Below are 23,561 nucleotides of genomic sequence, written 5' to 3'. Positions count from 1 at the left end.
AACTAAATTTCTGGATTCCATGTCAGAATCTTTCATTATAATGGCCAATACAGTCAAATCATACAATAACTGCCACTCATGCTGGTGCCTCAATCCCTTAAAATCTGACAAAGTCAAAAGATGAAGCTAGTAATATACATCATTGGTCCATTGCTTTTACACAAAATAAGGTGGATTTTAATAGCGCGCAAAAGTGACTAAAGCCCTCAAAATCCTGGCTTAAACACTGATCATACCATTATTGTTGTATCAATTCGGGTCACTAGTTTTCTGATACCTAGTGATTTACTTACAGGCTGGTTTTGTTGTTCTAACTGCATTTTATGGTAACTTTTCATCTTGGCTTCAAAGTCAAGGATGTACTTAGGGAAAATCTCCTTCTCAGGAATAGGCTGTTGTAGAGCTAAAAACATAGAAAAAATTATTAATTTTTGTTTCCTTAACATAACTTAATCATGGTTCTTTTAACATTTGCATGTTTAGGGAATTTGTCAAATATTGACATATTTTTTTTCTGTGATGGAATTGTTTTGTAACTAAACAACAAATTCTCCCATGCTGCTATTTCTTATCTATTTTATCCTACACTTGTTCATCAGCTATATCCTAGGCAGTAAAGAAGTAACTTTCTGATCATAATTTTTATTTAACTTTAAGTTAGGTATACCTGTTGTTATGTTGTTGTAAAACAAAGACACATGATTGTGTGTGTCAATAGATCAAAGTTCCGTCTTCAACACAGAGCCTTGACAGTCACACCGAAAAAGACAGCATTTTTTTTTAAAATGTGATACTTGTTTGAGTGTAGACCAATTAAAATATAATCTTTGTTTTGTAAAAGAGCAAAATATCAGTTCCATTTAGTTTGTATTCATTATTATAAGTAGTTTTTCAAGCTTTTTGTTCAAAGTTTTCCATTTTTTTTTATTAAGAAACAGTCATTTGAATGTCCATCCTGTTCCATGTGCAAAAAGTACCAACCAGTGAATGGAAAGTGTGAAGCAGAGAGAAATTCTATGAAATTTGTACTAACTATGGTATTAATATACATAACTTTAATAATACTTAATTTGAAAACATGATAATGATTAAGTAACAATCATTTGCAATATCAAAGTTATTTTTCAACTTTTATCCATTCAATCTTATAGATCTTCTCACTTAGTTATAATATACATAACTTTAATAATACTTAATTTGAAAACATGATAATGATTAAGTAACAATCATTTGCAATATCAAAGTTATTTTTCAACTTTTATCCATTCAATCTTATAGATCTTCTCACTTAGTGATACTATACTACAAAATTATAATGTTTCAAAAGTACCAATCTTTATGACTCACATAGCCCTGTGTTAACATCAGATGTGAAATTGTCATTTGATAAACTGATACTATAATTGTCTGATGTAATGATGAGTATAGGAAGATGAGGTTATTGAAGTACAGAGTTGCAGTTATAAGTTACTATTCCCAGTTTTGTGTCGCCCCAAAACCAGTTTACTTACATTCCTTTCAGAAAAGACAGAACTGGGTTTTCGCTTTTCTTAAATTGTAATGATAATAATCCAGTTAAATAATTTATTTGACCCCTGCTTTTTAATTTCAATTCTTAATTTCTAAAGCAAGTGAATAATAGCTCATCTATAGTTTGAAAACTAGAGGGATTTTTTCTGCTACAGTCTCATTTAAGGACAAGAAATTAAACTTCCACGATATGAAAGACCAAATGGAAGTTTTTAACGACCTTGACTGGCTATACAGAGGGGGAGGACAGGGGGGTACCCTTCTCCCACCCCTCTCCTCCTTTCTCCTACCCCCGTTCTCCTTTCTCCCATTAGAATAAAACATCTCCTTTTGAGATATTTTTTCTTGAAATATTAGATCATTTTTTAAAAGTAGAGATATTTTATTTTTTCTCCTTTCTCCCAGCCTTCCTCTCCTTTCTCCTACCCCCTTTCTCCCTGTCTCCCGTACCCCTGTCCTCCTCCTTTATACAGCCCTTGCACGGTCTGCCCTGGCTTGTGCCTTTTTGGGCATTAAATACCATATATTAATTGTTTATCACAATTTTTATAGACAACGTCAATGATGTTAGCTTATGAGGTTATGATGTTCTTACTCTACTGGACACAAACAAATCATTCTCAGTGGTACGTGTAACCTGAGATTGGGAATTAACACATAAAGATCAAAATGAAATTAAGAAAATTAACCTTAATGTTGTGTATTAAGCTAAGGAGCATCAAAATAGTTTTTTTTAAGTCATTGGTTTAACCCAAATAGTGACCAAACCCATAACTTCAAGCAATTGATGTAAAAATATAATAGAGCTCTTTGCATATTGTAATTGTTATAAAGGTCCCTCTTACAGTCAAACTGACTCTTTTGAATTTTTTCACTAACTACAAATAATAGAAATGCAATTTTTTTCTTCATATTTTTATGGCAAAAACAAGAACAATGTTTATATAAAAAAGAAGATGTGGTATGATTGAGACAACTATCCATAAAAAAACAAAATGACACAAACATTAACAACTATAGGTCACCGTACGGCCTTCAATAATAAGCAAAGCCCATACTGCATAGTCAGCTATAAAAGGCCCAGATAAGACAATGTAAAACAATTCAAACGAGAAAACTAATTAAACTTTTCAATAAAAAAAGAAGACAGCCATGACACTAAACAATCATCATAACTACATTCATTGCACAAATATTAATCATATTATACACAATTTCTGAGATACAGTAAGTCAACCAAGCAAATACACATTTTGTTATACAAATACTTACTATCAACAAGATTAGGTAGTTTAGGCAGTCTCAAATGACTATCTTTACGTTTAGGTACATAATTAAAATCTTGTTTGGACACTTTCAAATTTTCCAAGTCCTGTAAATCTTTTGTTTCCAATGCCTACAAAAACAAAATTTACAGTAAACTAAATTTAAACAGAAGGTCAAAGTGCTGTATAAATTTAGGATAGACTTTCTATTTTAGGATATTCTAGAAAAAGTTATCTGGGTGTCTTTGAATCAATTGCATATAAATATCTAAGGGTATTTTGGTATAGAACATATTTTAGCTTTAAAAAGGGACAAAATCTGTCAGTGATAGGGGGACTTTAAATCAAAGTGCTTGCCAGCACTGAGGGATAAAAATTGCTTTAATTTATCAGTGGGAATTAAAATAAACATTGTATTGTATGAATAAAGATGATTTTAACAGTGACTGGTGAGCAGGATCTGCTTACCCTTCTGGATCACCCCCAGTTTTTGGTGGGGTTTGTGTTGCTTAGTCTTTAGTTTTCTATGTTGTGTCTTGTGTTTTATCATTTGTCTGTTTGTCTTTTTCTTTTTTAGCCATGGCGTTGTCAGTTTATTTTTGATGTACAAGTTTGACTGACCCTCTGGTATCTTTTGCCCCTCTTTTAGAACAGATATTATATTCTTGAAACTTGCAAAAGTTATGTAATATTCTTGACAAATTGTATATTATTTTGTAACTTGAATATCTGAGCATATATTACATTGATAGATTTCTGAAAATGTTGATGGATAGGTTGTTTAAAATCTTATGATCAATACATTACATTTTGTGTCTCAATAGTGATCAACTTTGGAAGATTTAGACATCAAGTCAATACCATTAGGTTTTCATTGAATTTCATGAAATATTTACCCAAAAAGTGCCTTCAAAGAAAATACAGTTGCAGTAAATTCCAGTCTTAATTAAAAACAGAATGATTGTGATTTAGCTTACAGAGTATGGTCCAGCAGGGGCTTGTCCTGTTCTCTCCCAATGGAGGTACGGTAAATCTGGAATATTGCCTGGCTGTTTTCTTTCTCTTTTCTTTGTTCTTGTTTCTTGATATTCTTTTCCTAAAATAATTGAACAACTGATTTTGGTGAAGTGCATGTTTTTTGGACGAGTGTTATCTAAGATATTAAGTTATCATATTCTACGTACTGACCTATCATCTTTTATACAAGCTTTGGATTTCAAATATTTTGGCCACTAGCATCACTGAAGAGACATGTATTGTCAAAATGTCTCTGGTGCAGAAAAATTGGTACCGTTATTTGTTATTATGGCTACATTAATGCCTGAATGTCTGACCAATGAAAAATCTTCAAATAGTTATTTTGAAATTGTATACAAATTGGATCATGTTGGTATACAAAGCTGCAAAAAAAAAAAAAAAAATTATGATAACAAAGATTTCGAAATTTACTATGCTTTTGTTGAAAAAATGGCTTGGATGTTGCATTTCATTTTTGTAAAAAGTAATCTTTTGATGGTCTTTTATGCTAGTCTATTGTTAAAGACTATGCATAAGTCCAAATGACTTTTGATTGTGTCATTGTGTTGCTTTTTTATTGATGCATACCTAGTTTGTCAATTTTTCATATTTGGGACCAATTCTTAAATTACTTGTGTCCCTAAGTCTCAATCCATACCTAGAATAGTAGTATCCCAGACATGTATCCTGTATCCCTGTAAATCTGATATTGCTCTTTCATCTGGTTTCCAGTCCTTTTCCAATAATGGTTTCTCTTCTTCTGTCTCTTTCTCCTCTTGTTCTTCTTCCTATTTTACATATGAATTTTATTGAAAATCTATGAAAAATTTGCATAAGAATGAAAATGGATAGTAATAAAAGGTTCATTTCGGAAATTACTGTGGACTTATTCGATTTCGGACTTATTCCATTTCTTGGGTACCAACTTTCATGGATTAATGGATTTTTTTTCCAATTTTTGTTGTTACTTTATATTGTGGTTTGGCTAATTTTTGTATGCAAGCATACATCAAATTTGCACTGTTTTGATCTTTTAAATTTGTGGTTTACTTATAACCTGATATCCATGAAAACTGGTATCCTAAGAATAATTATGAATCCACAATAGATATTCCATATGCGGCAGAGATATCAAAAAGTTGTATATCTTAGTCTTCAAGAGGAAGACGGATAATTTGTTGATAAGAAAAAGAAGACAAACAGGGAATGATAATATTTTTAGCACTTAATATGAAAAAAGCACAATCCGTTATATATTCATGTTGATTTATTTTCATAAGTGATTCATAAAAATTGTAAAAGAAACAAAACCTCTTTTCTATACACCAAAAATCTTGTACCCATTATTTGTAAGCTCTCTGATTACATGGACATAATATCAAATAAACTAACACAGGAAACAAAATTATCATCCATACTTTACAATTAAAATATTTTATATTCAACATTGAAAGAGACATAACTTCAATTTTTCTTAAATCAATTGGTACAAAAATCACACAAAACTCAATATGACATTGAAATAATCTGCACAAAGAAAAAAATTCTGATTAGCGTATTCCCATGTTGTTAAATTCGATTTTCCCCTTCTCTCCCATATCCCTTACTTCATGTCATCCCCATTTACTTTATTCCATTAAAAACAAGGATGTGTCCCCAGTACACAGATGCCCCATCCACACTATCATTTTCTATGTTCAGTGGACCGTGAAAATGGGTGAAAATCTCTAATTTGGCATTTAAATTAGAAAGATCATATCATAGACAACATGTGTACTAAGTTTCAAGTTGATTGGATTTCAACTTCATCAAAAACTACCCCGACCAAAACTTTAATCTGGGGCGGGACAGATGGATGAACGAGTGAATGAACCGATGGCTGGACGCACAGACCATCCATCATAGGTGGGGCATAAAAAATCAAATGATCAAACAGGTTTTGGGGAGGAGGTTAGCACTTACCTCTTCTTCTTCCTCTTCCTCTATTTCTTCTGCTGGATCAAATTGTTCAACTTTCCAATGTTCCTCCTAATAATCAATTTTGACAATAAGATGATATTGCTCAAAACAATGGCTTAACATACACAAATAATTCAGTGGTTATATTTTGCAGCTCTACAATGGCTGTGTCAATGAAAAATCCGCAATCATTCATTTGGAGTTGGTTGAGGATCATATCTGGAGAGCCACATCAAAATCCAGGATTCATGGCATGTTTTATAAATAGTTTAAGCCCTCATGAGTAGGAGAGATATACTAGGTGTCAGACCACCAATTACTCCCTCCAATTTAGAATGTATGTAAAAGTAGCCCTACTCTGACACAAAATAGTGCGTTTGATGTCATTATATAAAAAAGAAGATGTGGTATGATTGCCAATGAGACAACTGTCCAGAAGAGACTAAAATGACACATTAACAACTATAGGTCACCATACGACCTTCAACAATGAGCAAAGCCCATACCGCATAGTCAGCTATAAAAGGCCCCGATAAGACAATGTAAAACAATTCAAACGAGAAAACTAACGGCCTTATTTATATAAAAAAAATGAATGAAAAACAATATGTAACACATTGTTTACTTAAACTAACCAACAAATTTGCAGAAATGAAACTTTTGGTGAAAGGGAAAAATATTTAGACCATTTTAAGCCAAAATTCACTTGTCTATGAGTTTGCATAAAAAAATCAGGATTAATGCACTACATAATATACTTATTTAAGATTTCCAGAAAACCCGGAGTCATTTTGGTAGTACCTGTGTTTTCAAGATCAGAATTTTCTTATAAGACTTTAAACATGGGTTGACAATTGGCATGTAAAAAGGTGATACATGTACAGATCAGGATATATCTTGTTTCTTTGAAGTTAAAACTTAAAGTAAAATATTTAGAAAGCTGTGAAAATTGCAAAAATTGGTTGAACAGATAAGGATTTTTAATTGGTGGACAACTTTTACAATTATTTCTATTTAAAGAATTATAGTTTTGACTTAGACTTAATCATAGTAAATATTTTTGTAATTTTCAACCCAGTAATTAGTTAAGCCTGCCAATTGATATTTTAATGTGTGTTTTTCTATGTTGTGATTTTATGCTATTGTTTCAGAAAAAGGGAGAAGGTTTGGATCCATTAAAATGTTTAATCCCGCTGCAAATGTTTGCAAATGTTTGCACCTGTCCCAAGTCAGGAATCTGTCAGATGTACAGTAGTTGTAATTTGTTTATGTAATTTATACGTGTTTCTCGTTTCTCGTTTTTTTTATTTTATATAGATTAGACCGCTGGTTTTCCCGTTTGAATGGTTTTACACTAGTAATTTTGGGTCCTTTATAGCTTGTTGTTCGGTGTGAGCCAAGGCTCCATGTTGAAGGCATTTGTACATTGACCTATAATGGTTTATTTTTTTTAAATTGTTATTTGGATGGAGAGTTGTCTCATTGGCACTCACACCACATCTTAATATATCTATTGTATTTTTAAATGGCATTTTAATTTAGGTACATTGGGCAGGTTTATGTTCCTCAGTATTTTATGTAGTGCTTTGTATTTGTATTTGTTAATCTTTTCATAATTTTTTTCCGACATTTGTCACAATTTTGTCTGTCTGTCTTCAACTCATGAGTTTTACTCTCCCTTTTACCGGTATCTTCCATCCCTTTTTTACATTTCTAATTTACTAGTACTTGACTTATGCACATTATATGCCAAAATGCTAATATTCAAAAGTATGGCGGTAGAAATCTACACTAAGTAAAACAGCATATTCACCTGGCCACAGACACCAATTCTCTTGCCTAAGAAGTCGTACACTGCCACACTACAGTCTGACGATGCTGATATCACTAAAGTTCTACCGTTACGCTCACACATCTCTAACGTATTAATCATATCTACATGAGGTTGGAACTGACTTTTTAGCTCTGAAATAATGAAGTTCAATACAGTTTTACATGTATAATATGTTATAATACAGTTTTACATGTATAATATGTTATAATACAGTTTTACATGTATAATATGTTATAATACAGTTTTACATGTATTATATGTTGTAATACAGTATGTATTATATGTTGTAATACAGTTTTACATGTATTATATGTTGTAATACAGTTTTACATGTATAATACGTTACATTACAGTTTTACATGTATAATATGTTGTAATACAGTTTTACATGTATAATATGTTGTAATACAGTTTTACATGTATAATATGTTATAATACAGTTTTACATGTATAATATGTTATAATACAGTTTTACATGTATAATATGTTGTAATACAGTTTTACATGTATAATATGTTGTAATACAGTTTTACATGTATAATATGTTGTAATACAGTTTTACATGTATAATATGTTATAATACAGTTTTACATGTATAATATGTTATAATACAGTTTTACATGTATAATATGTTATAATACAGTTTTACATGTATAATATGTTATAATACAGTTTTACATGTATAATATGTTGTAATACAGTTTTACATGTATAATATGTTATAATACAGTTTTACATGTATAATATGTTATAATACAGTTTTACATGTATAATATGTTATAATACAGTTTACAAGTTATCTTTAAACAGTAGTCAAGATGAGTTCTAAATTGTCTGAGCTTAAATGACTAGGAATATCAATTTTCCTCTTAACCCTTTCCTCCATAATGACGCCTTTTGACGCCACCCCCTTTACTCCATAATGACGCCTGTGTAGTACCTCAGTTGAAACGCTTTGACTCCAAAATGTCTGCATCAGACTTGTATCCAATATGAAAAGGAGATTCATGAGAATATCTGACTTCAAATTCATTGATGAAATATTCGTTTTCACAATTCATGAACACTTTAAACCTTACAATTTTTTTTTACTGAAAAAAATCCTATGCAAATCAAGTATGTAAAACAATAAATTCAATGGAGGAAAGGGTTAAAATACATAAGACAGTGGTTATATCTGGGTACTATGAATTATATAAGTGTGCTGAAAGAGATTACATATGACAACAACCAAACAATTAACCTCCTGTATAACTGCAGTTATTTTAAGGAAGGTGACATAATATTCATGAATGTTGGAGGTTGTCATTTTTTAATCCCAGTTGACCAACCCCAAGATATAAAAAAAAAAATTCTACTACTCCAGAAAGTGCCCTAGATTAAGAATTAGAAAAAAGATTCGCCCACTAGAAGTCATTTTATTCTATCCAGTAATAATTATGTCTTATCAAGTACAGCAGGCCTGAGCAGGGCATAAAAAATTGTCTCACTGTTGCACGTTAATATATCAAAAAGAGGATTTATATTAAAAAATAATGACTGTGCATTTATTATTATTTATTGGAAATCAATTTTCATTAATTTTGAGGGTATAGGTAAATGAATGAATTTTATTGTTAAACCCAGTACAAGTCTCCTATAGGCTTCTATTCAGACTTTTGCAAAATATTGATATGAAATTTTGAAGAAAATGAAATTTGTTCTCAATTCACGAAATTTGGTTTCATCTCAAATAAATGAATCCACAGTAATTTGATTTCATTGTTAATGTGGTTTAAGGTGGTACCCAACACTTTCACTAAAATTGATTTGGCTTGTTTAATTTTTATAAGATTTTGTCAAAGTGTTTACTTTGACCCTTTAACAAAAATATAAAAATTTCAAAAATTTTGAACCCACCATTTTGTAAGAAAAAATACACTGGTTATATAGCAGTTTGACAAACACTAATTTTGATCATTGAGAAGCTTAATATTCCTTTTACAACACAACGTTTAACTGACTTTACAGAGTTATCTCCCTGTAGTGTTAGGTACCACCTTAAGAATGTGTGTACTGGAAATAACTTTATATTACAACTATGTTTTAATATATTTATTTGCCCTTGATATTTATACTTACTAGGTGGTGCTGTTACAATTTCGTCTTGCTGATGTAAACAATATTCTTTGATGTCCCAGACTTTGATACTACCATCAACATCGCCTGTCGCTAAATATCTGTTCTGTGCATCAATAGCCATTATTATACTACCAGCTACAAGATAGTTCAATACATGTACATGCATAATTAGCTAATAAATATAGATTCTAACACTGCATCAAGTGTGATATATTTCTCCAATCCATATAGTCAAATTTTAAGAAATCTAACCATCAGGCCTGCCAAGCATTTCAAATATTTAAACTGTAAAGAATGTCTAGCTCAAGCTACTAGCATCTAAAAAGTTCTTACTGAAACGGTTAGCCAAAAATGATTGACATCTAATTATTTTACAAATCTTTCAGTCCTGTTATTTTAATCAATAATTGTAGCACTTTTTGTACGAACTCAATAGAAACTATGGAACACATATTCTGGACATGTCCAAAAGTTTTTGATGTTTGGGAAGAACTTAATAAATGGATATATTCAAAAGTCCAAATTGAACTACCACTTAATTTAGATATTGTCTTATTTGGGATATTAGAAAAAACACAAAAAAAACTACATAAGAATCTCATAATACTATTAACTAAATATTATATATACAAAACAAAAAAATGCGGACAAGTAAATAGTGTAGCCTTAAAAAATTTGTTTATTGAAAAAAATAATATTTTATAAAAATAAACCATTGCAAAGAGCGTACACCTGCTGGAACCCCTGGCTCCAACTAATAGAATGATTTTATAAGTTAACTTTCACGTAAAAAAAAATATCTACCCAATCCATGCTACCTCAGATTAAGATTTTCTGTTCTTTTTTAAAATTATTATTATTAATATTATACGTTTATAGAAGGATTCAAAATATCAACTTTATGTACTAATGTTTCGATTTTGCTGATGTACTATGAACTTATTTACTATTATTATTATTATTATTATTATATATATATGTAGTTCTTTGCCAATAAACACATTACAAAAAAAAAAATTGTAAAATAATTGTAGATTTTTCTAAGTAAATCTAATGCAGAACACTGCCTATGTGGAGCATGATCTGCTTATCTTTCTAGAGCATCTGAGATAACCTCTTGTTTTATAATCAGTATTTAGTTTTCTGTATTATTTGGTTTTTTGGTTGTTTTTTTTTTTGCCATGGAGTATCAGTTTGTCAACAACTTATGAATTTGAATATTCCTTTGGTATCTTCTATACTCCCTTGTTTAAATGAGGTCATGTTTGTTGTGTACTTACCATGTGTATGAGCAACAAACTCTGCCATTAATTCTGATTTAGCTGTATTCCAAAACCTGACCCAACCATTTCCGCCACAACTAACTAAGTTAGCTCCGCCCCCTGCAGACTGGTGCTTTCTCTCTTCTAAAAATTGTAACCTCGTTACAGCATAGCCAAAGTCATTCTGAAAATATAGTTTATGACTTATCACAATATGAAAGTATTAATTATATTATACACTTAGAAAGAAGTTTTTTTGGCCTTTATAGTCTTTTTATCATATTTAATGTCACTTTACTTTAAAACTTTCAACATACTTATTAATTTTTCGTAAATTGTTTTGTTATAAATTAGGGCATTAGTTTTTTCATTTGAATTATTTCACATTTATCTTGTTTGGGCCTTTTATAGTTGACTATATGGTATGGATTTTCCTATTGTTGAAGAACATACTGATGCCTATAATTGCTTATACCATACTCACTTAAACAACTACATGGTGGATAATTGTCTCATTAGCAAACAAACCACTTCTCTTAATTTTTATATTGTTCTTTAAACTTACAGAATCTTCCTGTCTTTGTGAAGCCCTTGACCTCGGTCGACTCTTTGTTGACATATGTGTAGCCTGAAAATATAAAGAAATTTAATTATCAACTGATACACCCAGTAGTACAGGAAATCCATACCTGCCAAATTGTCATGATGCCCATGGGGGTTTTACGTGCAAGATGGCTATTGCAGTCCTACAAAACCTTCAATGGGACCTTCAAATACATTTTAAAGTTGTTTTTTTGGCTTCTCCTTACTTTAACAAGCCTATGGCCATTTTAAAATAAATTGTTTTGTTAAAAATTATGGACAAAATTCATCTTTCAAAATAATTTTTTTGGAGCCTTCATGGGGGAAATCCCCCACAAATAGTGCCAGTTGGCAGGTATGTAAATCTTTGACTTGACAAACATTGCATAAAACTGATACCAGAGTGTAATTAAAGTTGAACATGAATATGAATACCAGTGTAATTCTTTCAATATCTTGAGGCCTCAAGGGATTTAAACTGGTTTTACTAGTGTTGCAGTTATGAAAAAAAGTGCCAGCTTTGTTTTAATTCTATAATACATGTCCCATTTCCGATTCCTAAGATTAGTTTATACATACAACCCTGCTAAAATATAATCAAATTTGTATGCAACTTTCAATTCATTTATTTATTTATTAAATAACCTACCTCACGACTCATTGCACCAACATTGCTTTTGCCTTTCAACAAAATTCTACGACATCTGACGTTCAGTCTCTTTGACACTTGTTCTGATCCTAGGTTCCACACAATAATTTCCCCGTCGTAAGATCCTGTGGCAAGCAAATTAGGTCCTGAGTAAGCAATGCATAAGATATCCTCTACGTGTTCCTGGCCTCCTTTCCAATCTGATGGTTGAACATGATGCTCTCTAAACGCTGCATTACGGAATAGTGTAATGTATCTGAAAAACAAAATGAAAAGTTGAGCGATGACTGCTTGACACACCACAAATTAAATGCATATTCAAGACAAAAAGATTGTTAATCTAATATGAATATTTACCATGTATTTTTCTATGTTGTGATGTTATGCTATTGTTTCAGAAAAAGGGAGAAGGTTTGGATCCATTAAAACGTTTAATCCCGGTGCAAATGTTTGCACCTGTCCTAAGTCAGGAATCTGATGTACAGTAGTTGTTGTTTGTAATGTTTATGTAATTTATAGGTGTTTCTCGTTTTTTTATTTTATATAGATTAAACCGTTGGTTTTCCCGTTTGAATGGTTTTACACTAGTAATATTGGGGCCCTTTATAGCTTGTTGTTCGGTGTGAGCCAAGGCTCCGTGTTGAAGGCTGTATTTTGACCTATTATGGTTTACTTTTTTTTAAATTGTTATTTGGATGGAGAGATGTCTCATTGGCACTCGTACCACATCTTCCTATATCTATTTACCCTGCTTTGTACTAGACTGACAAGCTGAGTGACATGATGAACCTGCTTGTTCACAAGGTTACATTCTACAGGAAAACTTTTAACATCAACCATGCATTGCAACTAATGGTATGGATATTGAGTAAATTGTATGTTTGTCAGAACTCACACAAACAAAATCCTGTTCTTCTAACATTTAGGAATGCTGTAATGACTAGCATAATAGTTTTTGCTTTTTTTTTAAAATCTATTTCTAAAGAGATAAATGATTTGGTAAGTGCTACATTAATTTCAAAATACTCAATCTTTTTCTGCATATATAGTATACCCAGTATTGTGGATGCATTATTATTTGTTGGATACCAATGTTTATGGATTTCCTAGATAAAGATGAACCACAATTTTAAAATATATTCAACTTATACAAATTTCCTTTAGGCTACTTTGCAGATTTCAGCAATATGAAATTAAATATCCACGAACATGTAAGTTTTCCTTAATTTAAGAAAATTAATACTCACAAAGATAATTGAATCTTCAGTATCTCTTTTCATTCATATAATTTAAAATTGAAATCAAATCACATCTCATTTTATTTTAATTTGAACTCACTTTGTCCATCCTACAGACACTACAGATCTTTTGAGTATTAAGGTTTGACCAATGTCAGCAGGCTGACCACCAGCACACTCCAACTGGTGGTAACAATGACCATTAAAATCCCATTCCTAAAAAATATTTTGTATATATTACAATTTATCCCATTTTCACTCATATTTTTTTTTTTTTATCAAATTAAGTTTTCAGCAGCAATTTTTCAATGAACTTTTTTTTTAATAACTGTGAAATGGGTCTGTGCTGTGTTGAAGAACCATTGGTGGCCTTCAGCTGTTATATGTCCTTTAGTCAGGTTGTTGGCTCTTTGACACAATCCCCATTTCCAGTGTAGATTCTATTAATCTTTTGCTTCTTAAAAAGTCAATTTCAAAATATGTCACAAATTTCTAACCAAATGTAAAATGTGTCTTTAGCAAAACTTTTTCATTTGATAAACATAAAAAAAATATATAATCTATTACTTCTTCTACAATGCACTTGTAGAGCATGTATAGACAGAAGGTTTGTGGTAGCTGACATGCAGCATTTTCACACATTGGTTTGAATTTAAAATACAAAAACACAGACATTACAATTTTAATGGATGGTACTTCCGACTGAAACCACTGTATCCATCAAAGTATGCAGTCTGTACCATCCCTTTGTAAAGAAACCTATAAATATGTTACTTTTTGTTGAAGGTTTAAGAAAATGGTATATAATTTTATTGTACCTTTTAAAATTTTGATTCTATATTTGAAAAATCAACAGGTTTAAACTATTCTAAGATTATAAACAGATAGAATTCACTTGTCATTTATACAAAATATAAATACAAGTATGATAACTGTAAGAAAAAAAAAAGAAGAAAAAATGATATAGGAGGGGAAGTAACTCTACTTTAAAATTTAAAAATGAAATTTAATTGAATTTGGAAACAGTATCTAAATTTTGTGCTTTTACTGTAAACTTGTATTCATTATTTTTACTTTGTATGCTCTGTATCAGATTAAGTGAAATGAACATAAGATTGTTTCAATTATGTCATGTTTTAATCGTACCATATTATTCATAATTAATTTTTCAGGTTTTTTTGAAACATCAAGACTGCTAAAAACCATGCAAATTGAAAGGTTAATTGTAAAGTTCCATACTATTATGAAGCATGTTTTTATAAAATGATTTCAGAAATAATATGCAATAGAATGAGCATAAGCAGCCACTCCTTCTACTTGTATCATCATAGGTTAGTATTGTATTTCTAACATAAAATTTCCTGAAAGTTATTGTAAATTCATATAACTTTGCATGCATTTATTATTGCAATTGTTGAAAAAAGTTACTTTCAAGAAACCACCAGGATAGATAATGGATGTGAAGGTGTTTGTAGCCAGGCCTATAATCACTGAATACAAACTGGACATAACTTAAAATAAAAAGTCAGATTTATCATTGTTGCATTCTGACTTCAGACCAAAAGTAAAATTGGAATTACCTATCCACCTAAAAAGAAGCTTACCCGAAAAATTTGATAACGTAATCATTTCCAATTTTATTCAAAAGTGTTTTCGTGCTCTTACATCATTTTCTTGACTAGTACTTGTAACTTATGTTGTTTGCAACTAAAAATAATCATTACCTTCCTACAAAACCCTACAAGGCATGGGTAGGCAAGATCAAACAAAGAATTTTTTAAGGGTGGTCACACCCAGATGTTTGACCCTCCCTTAACAAACTGAGTTAGAACCCTACTTAGACCCTCACCGTTGCAGTCCTTTAGACCCCAGCCTGATTTGTGACTCTCATTAACTGAACATGAAACCTACCTTGACTAGACCGTCAGTTCCACCTGTGTAGATTTTGGAGCCAAAACTATCTTGAGCTAAACATGTGACTTCTGATGTACCATGAATATTGTTGAACTGTTTGACCTTTTGACCTGTATCAATCATCCATACAATCATGGTTCCCTGCTGACAGACACTTATAATCTAAAATGGAGAAAACTAAATGATAAACATAAGTAGTAAAATATAAATTCTTTTATTGTAATTCCTAAATTATTTTAAGATTCAATGACTGTAAATTCAAACTATTGTGTGCCTTTATTATTGCAATGTTTGAATAACGGACAAACGCAAGGGATTAATTATTGAGATTTTAGGAAACACAGTATACAAATATATATATATGGATAAATCTGTTGTAGAGTTGTCACTGACTCAGATGTACTTATAAATATAATTATTTTCTGTGACTGTATCTTACATTAATTTGTAGGATCCTTTACTATAGATAATTTAGCTAATCTGTAAAAATAACATCTCCATGCCTTATATATCATGTACTGTAGTACGACGCTAGATTAAAATTGACGAGGAAAGGTAACACCCGGCCACCGAAAGCTTTATTTTTATGAAGTCCAGGTGGTCGTGTGGTCTAGCGGGACGGCTACAGTGCAGGCGATTTGGTGTCACAATATCTTAGTAGCATGGGTTCGATTCCCGGCGAGGGAAGAACAAAAAATTTGCGAAATCAAATTACAGATCCAATATTGTTGGGTTGATGATTGGACGAGTTGTGTATATATATATATATATATATATATATATATATATATATATATATATCAGATATCAGAATGTGAGTTCTTATTATGGGGATACACACTCGTTTGCAGTATTCACATTAATAAAAACCTCACAATAATTTCTGAATTTACAGTGAAGCTAATCATTATTATGTTTTTTTTTTGTTATTTCAATTTCTTGCTGACTTTTCTTAGAGAAAACTTTGCTCATTATTTCTTTGAATCAACCAATTTCTAATGTAAAATATTTTACCAAAAGTCTAGCTGAAAATAGATATGGTTTTTTATTTTTTATTTATCGCTAAAACTGGACATTTGTATTTTTTTAAATCAATCACCTGACTTTTCTTTTCGTTATAAATAGCAGCAATAACTGGTTTGTCATGTGACAGGATCCTATCTCGGATCTCTGCCTTCATCTCTAACAAGGTCAGCTGATAGTTGAAGGTCAGGAACAAACGATTTCTGTCTAACCCGTTCCTATCTTTTCCTTCATCAAAGAACAGAGTACTGTGAACTTAAAACATAAATAGTTGACATTAATGCATTTATATTACTCATTTGGATTTAATGCCATATGCTTAATTAAGTAATCATAGTTTGAAAAATGCTGCTCTGAAATAGTATAAATAAGTGTTTTGGGGCCAACGGAAGCCCATCTCTATGCGTGGAATTTTTCGCTCTGTTGGAGACCCAATGGTGGCCTTGTGCTGTTTTCTGCTCTTTTGTCACATTCCTCATTTCCATCCTCTATTCTACTAATTGAAGTTTAACTGTTGTATTATTGTCTTGTTTTTTTATTTCCTATACATTGAGTAAACAACAATCTATAAATAAATCTTATTTGTATGAACCCTTAACATATGTTTACCTTCTGGTCCTTTAGGGAACATGCCAGCTAATCTTTGTATACAGACTTGTAACTGCACATCCCATATACGTAATACTTTATCTTTAGAGAAACTAATCAGCTGACTTCTGGACTTCATAAACTGGGCCTGTACAACACTAGCCATGTGACCTCTTAGTACCTGAATAAAAAAAAAAAAAAAGAATTTCTACTCCTGGATAAAAATTGCCATAAGACCTCTTTTAAACCTGAAAATGGTGGATACAGAGTCTTTATTGGATAAATTCTGCTAATATATATGAATTACCATGTTACCTCTTCATACCAGAAAATTCTCTTGTATAAGCTACAACCTTCACAAGAAAAAACATGTTTCAGTCTGGCCCACACCTCTTCCTTGAGGTAAGACCAAAATTGCTATTAAACTTAATAATTGCAATAATAAAACAGACTACTGCTCTTCTTAGATAACACTTGATACATGGTCTGAATATCAAAGTAGGGAATTAATTTGCTGAACTTTTTATTTGCTTCAATTTTTCAGGCTTTTTAACTGGAATACACATCAACCATAAATTCAAATAGACGTGCATAATTTCTATGCTTCTCATTCAATCAATTCTCAAATAGCTGTTGACTGATTTTCAAACATTTTGACTTACCCCATTAGGTTTAGAGTTGACGTAGGGATTCCACAGACATATATGATGGTTTACACCAGCAGTAGCTGTAATAGAAAATTAAAACATATTATTAGGGAAATAAGAGTATCCTCATGGTTGTTGTTTCAGTGTGGGGGTTGTAATTGTTGTATTGTGACATTTTTTTAGCTTCTATCTAGTTTTTCACAAAGACGAAATAGGTTAATTGAATGTGATTTTTTATAGATATTCACTTAAATGTTTAAGCATATATTTCTATTTTAGCTCCTTTTCCTTGGCAAAAACCTATTCTAAGGTGATATCAAACAGAAGTGTATGTTTTCTTATATCATCACATGGTTTGTAAATGAAATTGGACATGAATTTGTCAGATTATCTAGGAACTGAAGAATTGGAGAGAAATTTATCAAGAAAGAAAAATTGAGAACATTTAAAATTTTTTAATCAATGACTGCTAACTGTAGGTTTATTTTATATGTATATGTTAGCAGGATATAAAATATTTTTATCTGCAGTTTATTTATTGAAGTAAGTATCTAATATGTCAATTATTTCGCTATTTCTTACACATGCTTACCTATCAAGTTCAAATTCTGGCTGTAATCAAAAGCATTGACTCCTTGTGATATGTCAAAATAAGTCCTGGAAAAGAAAACACAAAAATCAGGAACCTGATTAATTGATTCTATGTGTTGTTAGTGCCTTATCTTGGTAATGAAAACTTGATATCTCTTTTTATTGATAGTGGAGTGAACATTCAAAGCTCCTCAAGTACCATTCTCAAGCACTTGTCAATGTTTTTGTTGGGATTTGAATTGCTATGATTTTGTCAGTCCTTCTTCTACTGAGTTCCCAGCCATTGGTATCTGCAGCCTTTTTTTCTCAATAGTTTATCAGCTCAGCAGCTAAGTATTTTTTCTTGAATAGTTTTCTGAATTTGAATCAATTTTCAAACATAAGATTTCTACACTGTAGAGGAGGTGCAAAATTAAGAAACCAACTCTACTAAGCAAATGTCCTTTATTGTCATTTCCTGAAAATTGTTGACAGAAATATTTGTTCCACTAACTGACAGATGGATTGACAAGGTGTATATACTTGAATATTTTTAAGTTTGTTTTCTCGTTTGCACTGTTTTACATTTGTCATTTCGGGCCTTTTATAGCTGACTGTGTGATATTTGTTTTACTCATTGTTGAAGGCCATACAGTGATTTATAGTTTCTATGTCTGTTGATCGCTTGTGGAGAGTTGTCTTATTGGCAATCATACCACATCTTCCCTTTTATATCGAGTACTTACGGTCTTCTACTTATACTTCTGCTAACAGGTTTGTTCCTGTAAAATAAAATAAAATTCAATGAATTCATTCATATCAATGGTGTTATATTATCATTTCTCTAATTCTTCGTCAATTTATCCCTTTCTGCACCCATTGTATAAAAAATTTAATCAACGTGTGGTTAGTTTGATCTCAGTTCTTCATTGGTTAAAATCCGATTATGATGTCAAATTTTCTTGTCTTCCTCTGAATTTCCTATTGTGACGGCATGAAAAAAGGCGACCATGCCTGATGACGTCACATGGAAAGAACACATCTTTTTGCAGATCAGTTGCAAAGAAGGAATACGTTTGCCTGCGTGTTGTTTGAAAATCATTATAGAAACAGATTCTACCGCCAAATCTTGTGTAATACGATATTTATCCACTCTCGACAGTTAAATTTCAAATATTTAAAACGCTTGGCGAGTCTCGCGTTTTAAATTTGAAAATTTAACTGTCTTGAGTGGATAAATATCGTATCACACTCGATGCAGTGGTAGAATCTATATAAACGCTCCTATATCATACATAATTTAAATATTTAGGTGACTCACTGTGAGTTTACTGAATAATGACTACAAGGCAGGTTAGAGAGTTAGAATTCATTATTATTATTCATTGCATACCATTTTATGGACATTGTGTGTATAGTATAGACAAACCTAGACTTTAGATGTTCAACAAGCATTAATTTAAAAAAAAAATTATATGCTTGTATAAAGTAAAAACACAAAAATACTGAACTCCGAGGAAAATTCAAAAAGGAAAATTACCAAAATTTTAGAAGATTCTTGATTTTCTTTCTTTTGTTTTGAGACCAAAATAATACAATGCAAATATAAGGTAAAAGTCTTGATTTTCTTTCTTTTGTTTTGAGGTATGCAAACTTTGCAAGACCATGAAATAAAGTATCCTGAAAAATAGGATTTATTCTATTCACGAAAAATTGATAATCATGATAATAAATTAAATAACAGTAGATAAATACATATGACCTATAATGGTTTTTCTTTAACAAATTGTGACTTGAATGGATAACTGTCTCATAAGCTCTCGTACTACATCTCTTATATCTATATCACAAAATAGTTTGATGAGGTGTTTCAAATTCAAACCCACGGAGGATGGAAAGCCCTTAAATTATTAAATTGTTGTTGATTGCATGTGTTAAGGATGTACTTAGGTGAGGTTAGGTAAAAATTAAGAAATTAAGAAATTAAAATTGATACTATAAGCTGGTAGAGTATCAATTAAGGATAAAGATAAGCTAAAAATATTGATAGGTCATGGACCTCCTTTTCGAGATATTTGAGAAATAAAATATGGCTCAGACTTTTACCTTATATTTGCATTGTATTATTTTGGTCTCAAAACAAAAGAAAGAAAATCAAAAATCTTCTAAAATTTTGGTAAATGACCTTTCATTAGCTATTAAGTGTTGTATGAAAAATTAAATGGGTGTTATGGGGCAAATATTTTACATTGCATTGCATGAAAAAACACAAAGGAGTCCGAACATTTGACACAAATTCCAAAACCTCGCCTAAGTACATCCTTAATTTATTATCTGGAACAGCCCTTATCATCTGTTTCCATTTTCCATCATTTTACAACAAACTCCGTTCTCAATTTTAGATCTATAATCTTACTTGTCTATTTGTTGTCCAGAAGGGCCTTTCTCCGCTGTACCTGCCTTCTCCATCTTAGCTATGGCCATAGAGTTATTGTTGGTCGTAGAACAGCTGATAAAGGCATCTAAATACTGCGAGTACTTCACTGCAATATAAAATAAACAATCATTTACAATTCATACAGGTACATAGTGAAGAAAAAAATAAATATATATTTACGCAAAAAAAAATGTTTTTAACAAAAAAATTTAAGCCACATTAAATCATTTTGTTTAGTTTTCGTGTTCAAATTGTTTTATATTTGTCATTTTGGGACCTTTACTGCTTGCTATGGGTGCTATAAACATTTGGTTGTAAAAATATGTTAATTAACTTCAATTAAAGCAGGTTGAATGATTAAAATAATTTAAAAAATTAGATTAAATTTACATGTTTTGAGGGGAGACAACACTGTAAACAGTCTGTTTTTTTTGGCAGTGAAAATTGTAAACTTATTTGCAGCAACTGTAGCTCTTTTCGGAGCAGGCGAACGTACCCTGAAGCATGAATTTTTTGCAAGACCAGGTAAAAATCTATGAAATTCATACAATTTTGATTATGAAAAATGTGCAGGTATCATGTCTTCAGGGGTGTGCACATGAACTGATTTCAGTTTTTTTAGCTTAAATTAGGCAACGTTTTTCCCAGTTTCTCTGGATAAAACTTTTTTATACTATTAAAAGTACACTTTGTTTTTATTCCATTATAAACTAGAGAACATTCTGATTCCAGTGATATCTAGTTTTATACAAGTATATTTATTAATCAGTCCACCACTAAGGGTCACTTATACATGGTCCCTCAAAATATGACGTCATAGAAAAAAACTGTTGATTGCACCCTATGCAGTATGGATTTTGTTTTATTCTGAAAGGCCATATGATGACCTGTAGTTGCAAACTTCTAAATCATTTGGTCTCAGGTGGAAAGTTGTCTCATTGGCTTTCATATCACATCTTCTTATCTATAGTGTGAATTACAAAAAAAAAAAACAATTGGCATTGGGAACAAACCCATTCCACTGTAACATTAACCTAAATAATTGCAAATAATTGATTGTAGATTTTTCATTGTCAATGCATTCAGGTGTTTATGCAGTAAATGTATAACTAATATGTCTCAGATCTTTGTATGCACCAGTGGTTGTCATTTGTTGATGTGGTGTTTCTAGTTTTTTGTCTTTATTACCTTTGGTTATCTTGTTCTAATTGTTTTTCGCTGGTCATTTTGGTGCCCTTTTTAGCTTGCTGTTTGGTATGAGCCAAGTCTTTGTGTTAAAGCCTATAATTGTTAATTTTTTGTAAATTGTGAATTGGATGGAGAGTTGTTTCATTGGCACTCATACCACATCTTCTTACTTATATATAAGAACCACTCTTTACGGAACATATTTAGATATCGTACCCTGTCTGACCCACTGTCCTTTATGACAATCTTTGAAGAAGTAGACAACATTCTTGTACTTAGCATTAGCAACATCACTGGATACATCATTGATGTTCACATTCAAACAAGGCTCTACAAAGGGAGAAAAAAAACAAAGTAAGATAGGATATCATTTAAATCTTCAATTTTCTATCATTTTCATTGCTTACATATACATATCAACTGGTTATCATTGTTTTAATGGGAATTCTGGATGGTGAAGCCTGTGGCCTCTCTGTGTGCCTTTAGGGAGCTACCATTTGATTTTTATGGGGGGGCTAGAATGAAATTTGAAAAAAATAGGCAGGACAGGAGTTTTGAGTAAAAAAAAAGGCAGGATGAGAAACTTGGTAAAAAAAAAAGGCAGGATAACAATTTGTATAAAAAAAGTCAGGATAAACTAGTAAAAAAAAAGGCAGGACCGAATAGAGTAAAAAATAAAAATGCAGGACAGAGATTACAACTAAAAAAAAAAGCAGGAATTTTTTTTTCATCCTAGCCCCCCCATAAAAATCAAATGGTAGCTCCCTTAAGGTAGAACAAAACAAAGTTCAAATAAAATGAGTAAAAACTCCCAGGAAATAAATGTAATTTAGAGAATAGGAATACAACCATTTAACTGTGACTGAAACCTGTGTCATTGGAACTTTCAAATTTCATCAAAGGGAATCAATAGAAATCATTCCACAAAAAGGGCAAGTCATCAGTTATCTCCCTTTACAGACTGCTACAAGGCCCAATTATCTCCCTTCAAAACTCCCACCAGTCATAAGTTATCTCCCTTTACAGACTGATACCAGTCATCAGTTATCTCCCTTCACAGACTCCTACAAGGCCCAATTATCTCCCTTCAAAACTCCCACCAGTCATAAGTTATCTCCCTTAACAGACTGCTTCCAGTTATCAGTAATCTCCCTTAGCAGACTCCTACAAGGCCCAATTATCTCCCTTCAAAACCAAAACTCCCACCAGTCATAAGTTATCTCCCTTTACAGACTGTTACCAGTCATCGGATATCTTCCTTCACAGACTCCTACAAGGTATAACAAACAGATAACCAGTTATACATATAATATGTAAACAGTGTTTATAATATCATATATCATGCAAGGTGTAAGCAAGTCTGTTATTTTCATGTTATAATCATGCAGTTCAAGCAGAAAAAAGTTTAATAATATTCAATTTAAATCTTTGCATGCATAATAATCATCTATATTTAAAAATGCAATAGTGTAAATTATTAAAGCAAGGTGTTACTCATTTATATTTATCTACATGCAGTTATAATCATATAACCTTAAACAAATATATATCTGAAATGAAAATTGGTACTTGATCCTATTTCATGAAAATTGAAATAAACTGTATTATTTTAAGACAAACAAAAGTTTGTGCAAAAGGTCACTCTTTTTCTTTTCTAAAGAATTGTTAACCTCTATTTTTTGAATTTGGAGTAATAACTTTTGCACATAAAAGTACCATCCAATAAGGTTTGACAGC

The 23,561-nt window shown here is 31.3% G+C and overlaps 1 protein-coding gene across 5 annotated transcripts in view; it reads right to left on the bottom strand.

The window, feature by feature from the left end:
- Positions 1-23,561, bottom strand: part of LOC143052383 (cilia- and flagella-associated protein 337-like) — a 49,009-nt gene that overhangs the window by 5,204 nt on the left and 20,244 nt on the right. For all 5 annotated transcript variants that reach the window (XM_076225389.1, XM_076225390.1, XM_076225391.1 and 2 more), the window contains 19 exons: positions 22,041-22,154; positions 20,616-20,742; positions 18,946-18,981; positions 18,222-18,286; positions 17,645-17,709; positions 17,004-17,163; positions 16,471-16,649; positions 15,369-15,533; positions 13,558-13,673; positions 12,220-12,475; positions 11,554-11,616; positions 11,007-11,172; positions 9,727-9,861; positions 7,585-7,736; positions 5,775-5,840; positions 4,471-4,600; positions 3,773-3,891; positions 2,803-2,926; positions 294-403 (listed from right to left, as the gene is read on the bottom strand). In XM_076225389.1, coding sequence (XP_076081504.1) covers positions 294-403; positions 2,803-2,926; positions 3,773-3,891; positions 4,471-4,600; positions 5,775-5,840; positions 7,585-7,736; positions 9,727-9,861; positions 11,007-11,172; positions 11,554-11,616; positions 12,220-12,475; positions 13,558-13,673; positions 15,369-15,533; positions 16,471-16,649; positions 17,004-17,163; positions 17,645-17,709; positions 18,222-18,286; positions 18,946-18,981; positions 20,616-20,742; positions 22,041-22,154 — 2,348 coding nt within the window. The remainder of the gene's footprint in view (positions 1-293; positions 404-2,802; positions 2,927-3,772; positions 3,892-4,470; positions 4,601-5,774; positions 5,841-7,584; positions 7,737-9,726; positions 9,862-11,006; positions 11,173-11,553; positions 11,617-12,219; positions 12,476-13,557; positions 13,674-15,368; positions 15,534-16,470; positions 16,650-17,003; positions 17,164-17,644; positions 17,710-18,221; positions 18,287-18,945; positions 18,982-20,615; positions 20,743-22,040; positions 22,155-23,561) is intronic.

The sequence above is a fragment of the Mytilus galloprovincialis genome, chromosome 11 (assembly GCF_965363235.1).
Source record: "Mytilus galloprovincialis chromosome 11, xbMytGall1.hap1.1, whole genome shotgun sequence".
Classification (NCBI taxonomy): domain Eukaryota; kingdom Metazoa; phylum Mollusca; class Bivalvia; order Mytilida; family Mytilidae; genus Mytilus; species Mytilus galloprovincialis.
Note: the sequence above shows the minus strand (reverse complement) of the source record. Positions and strands in the feature narration are given on the sequence as shown.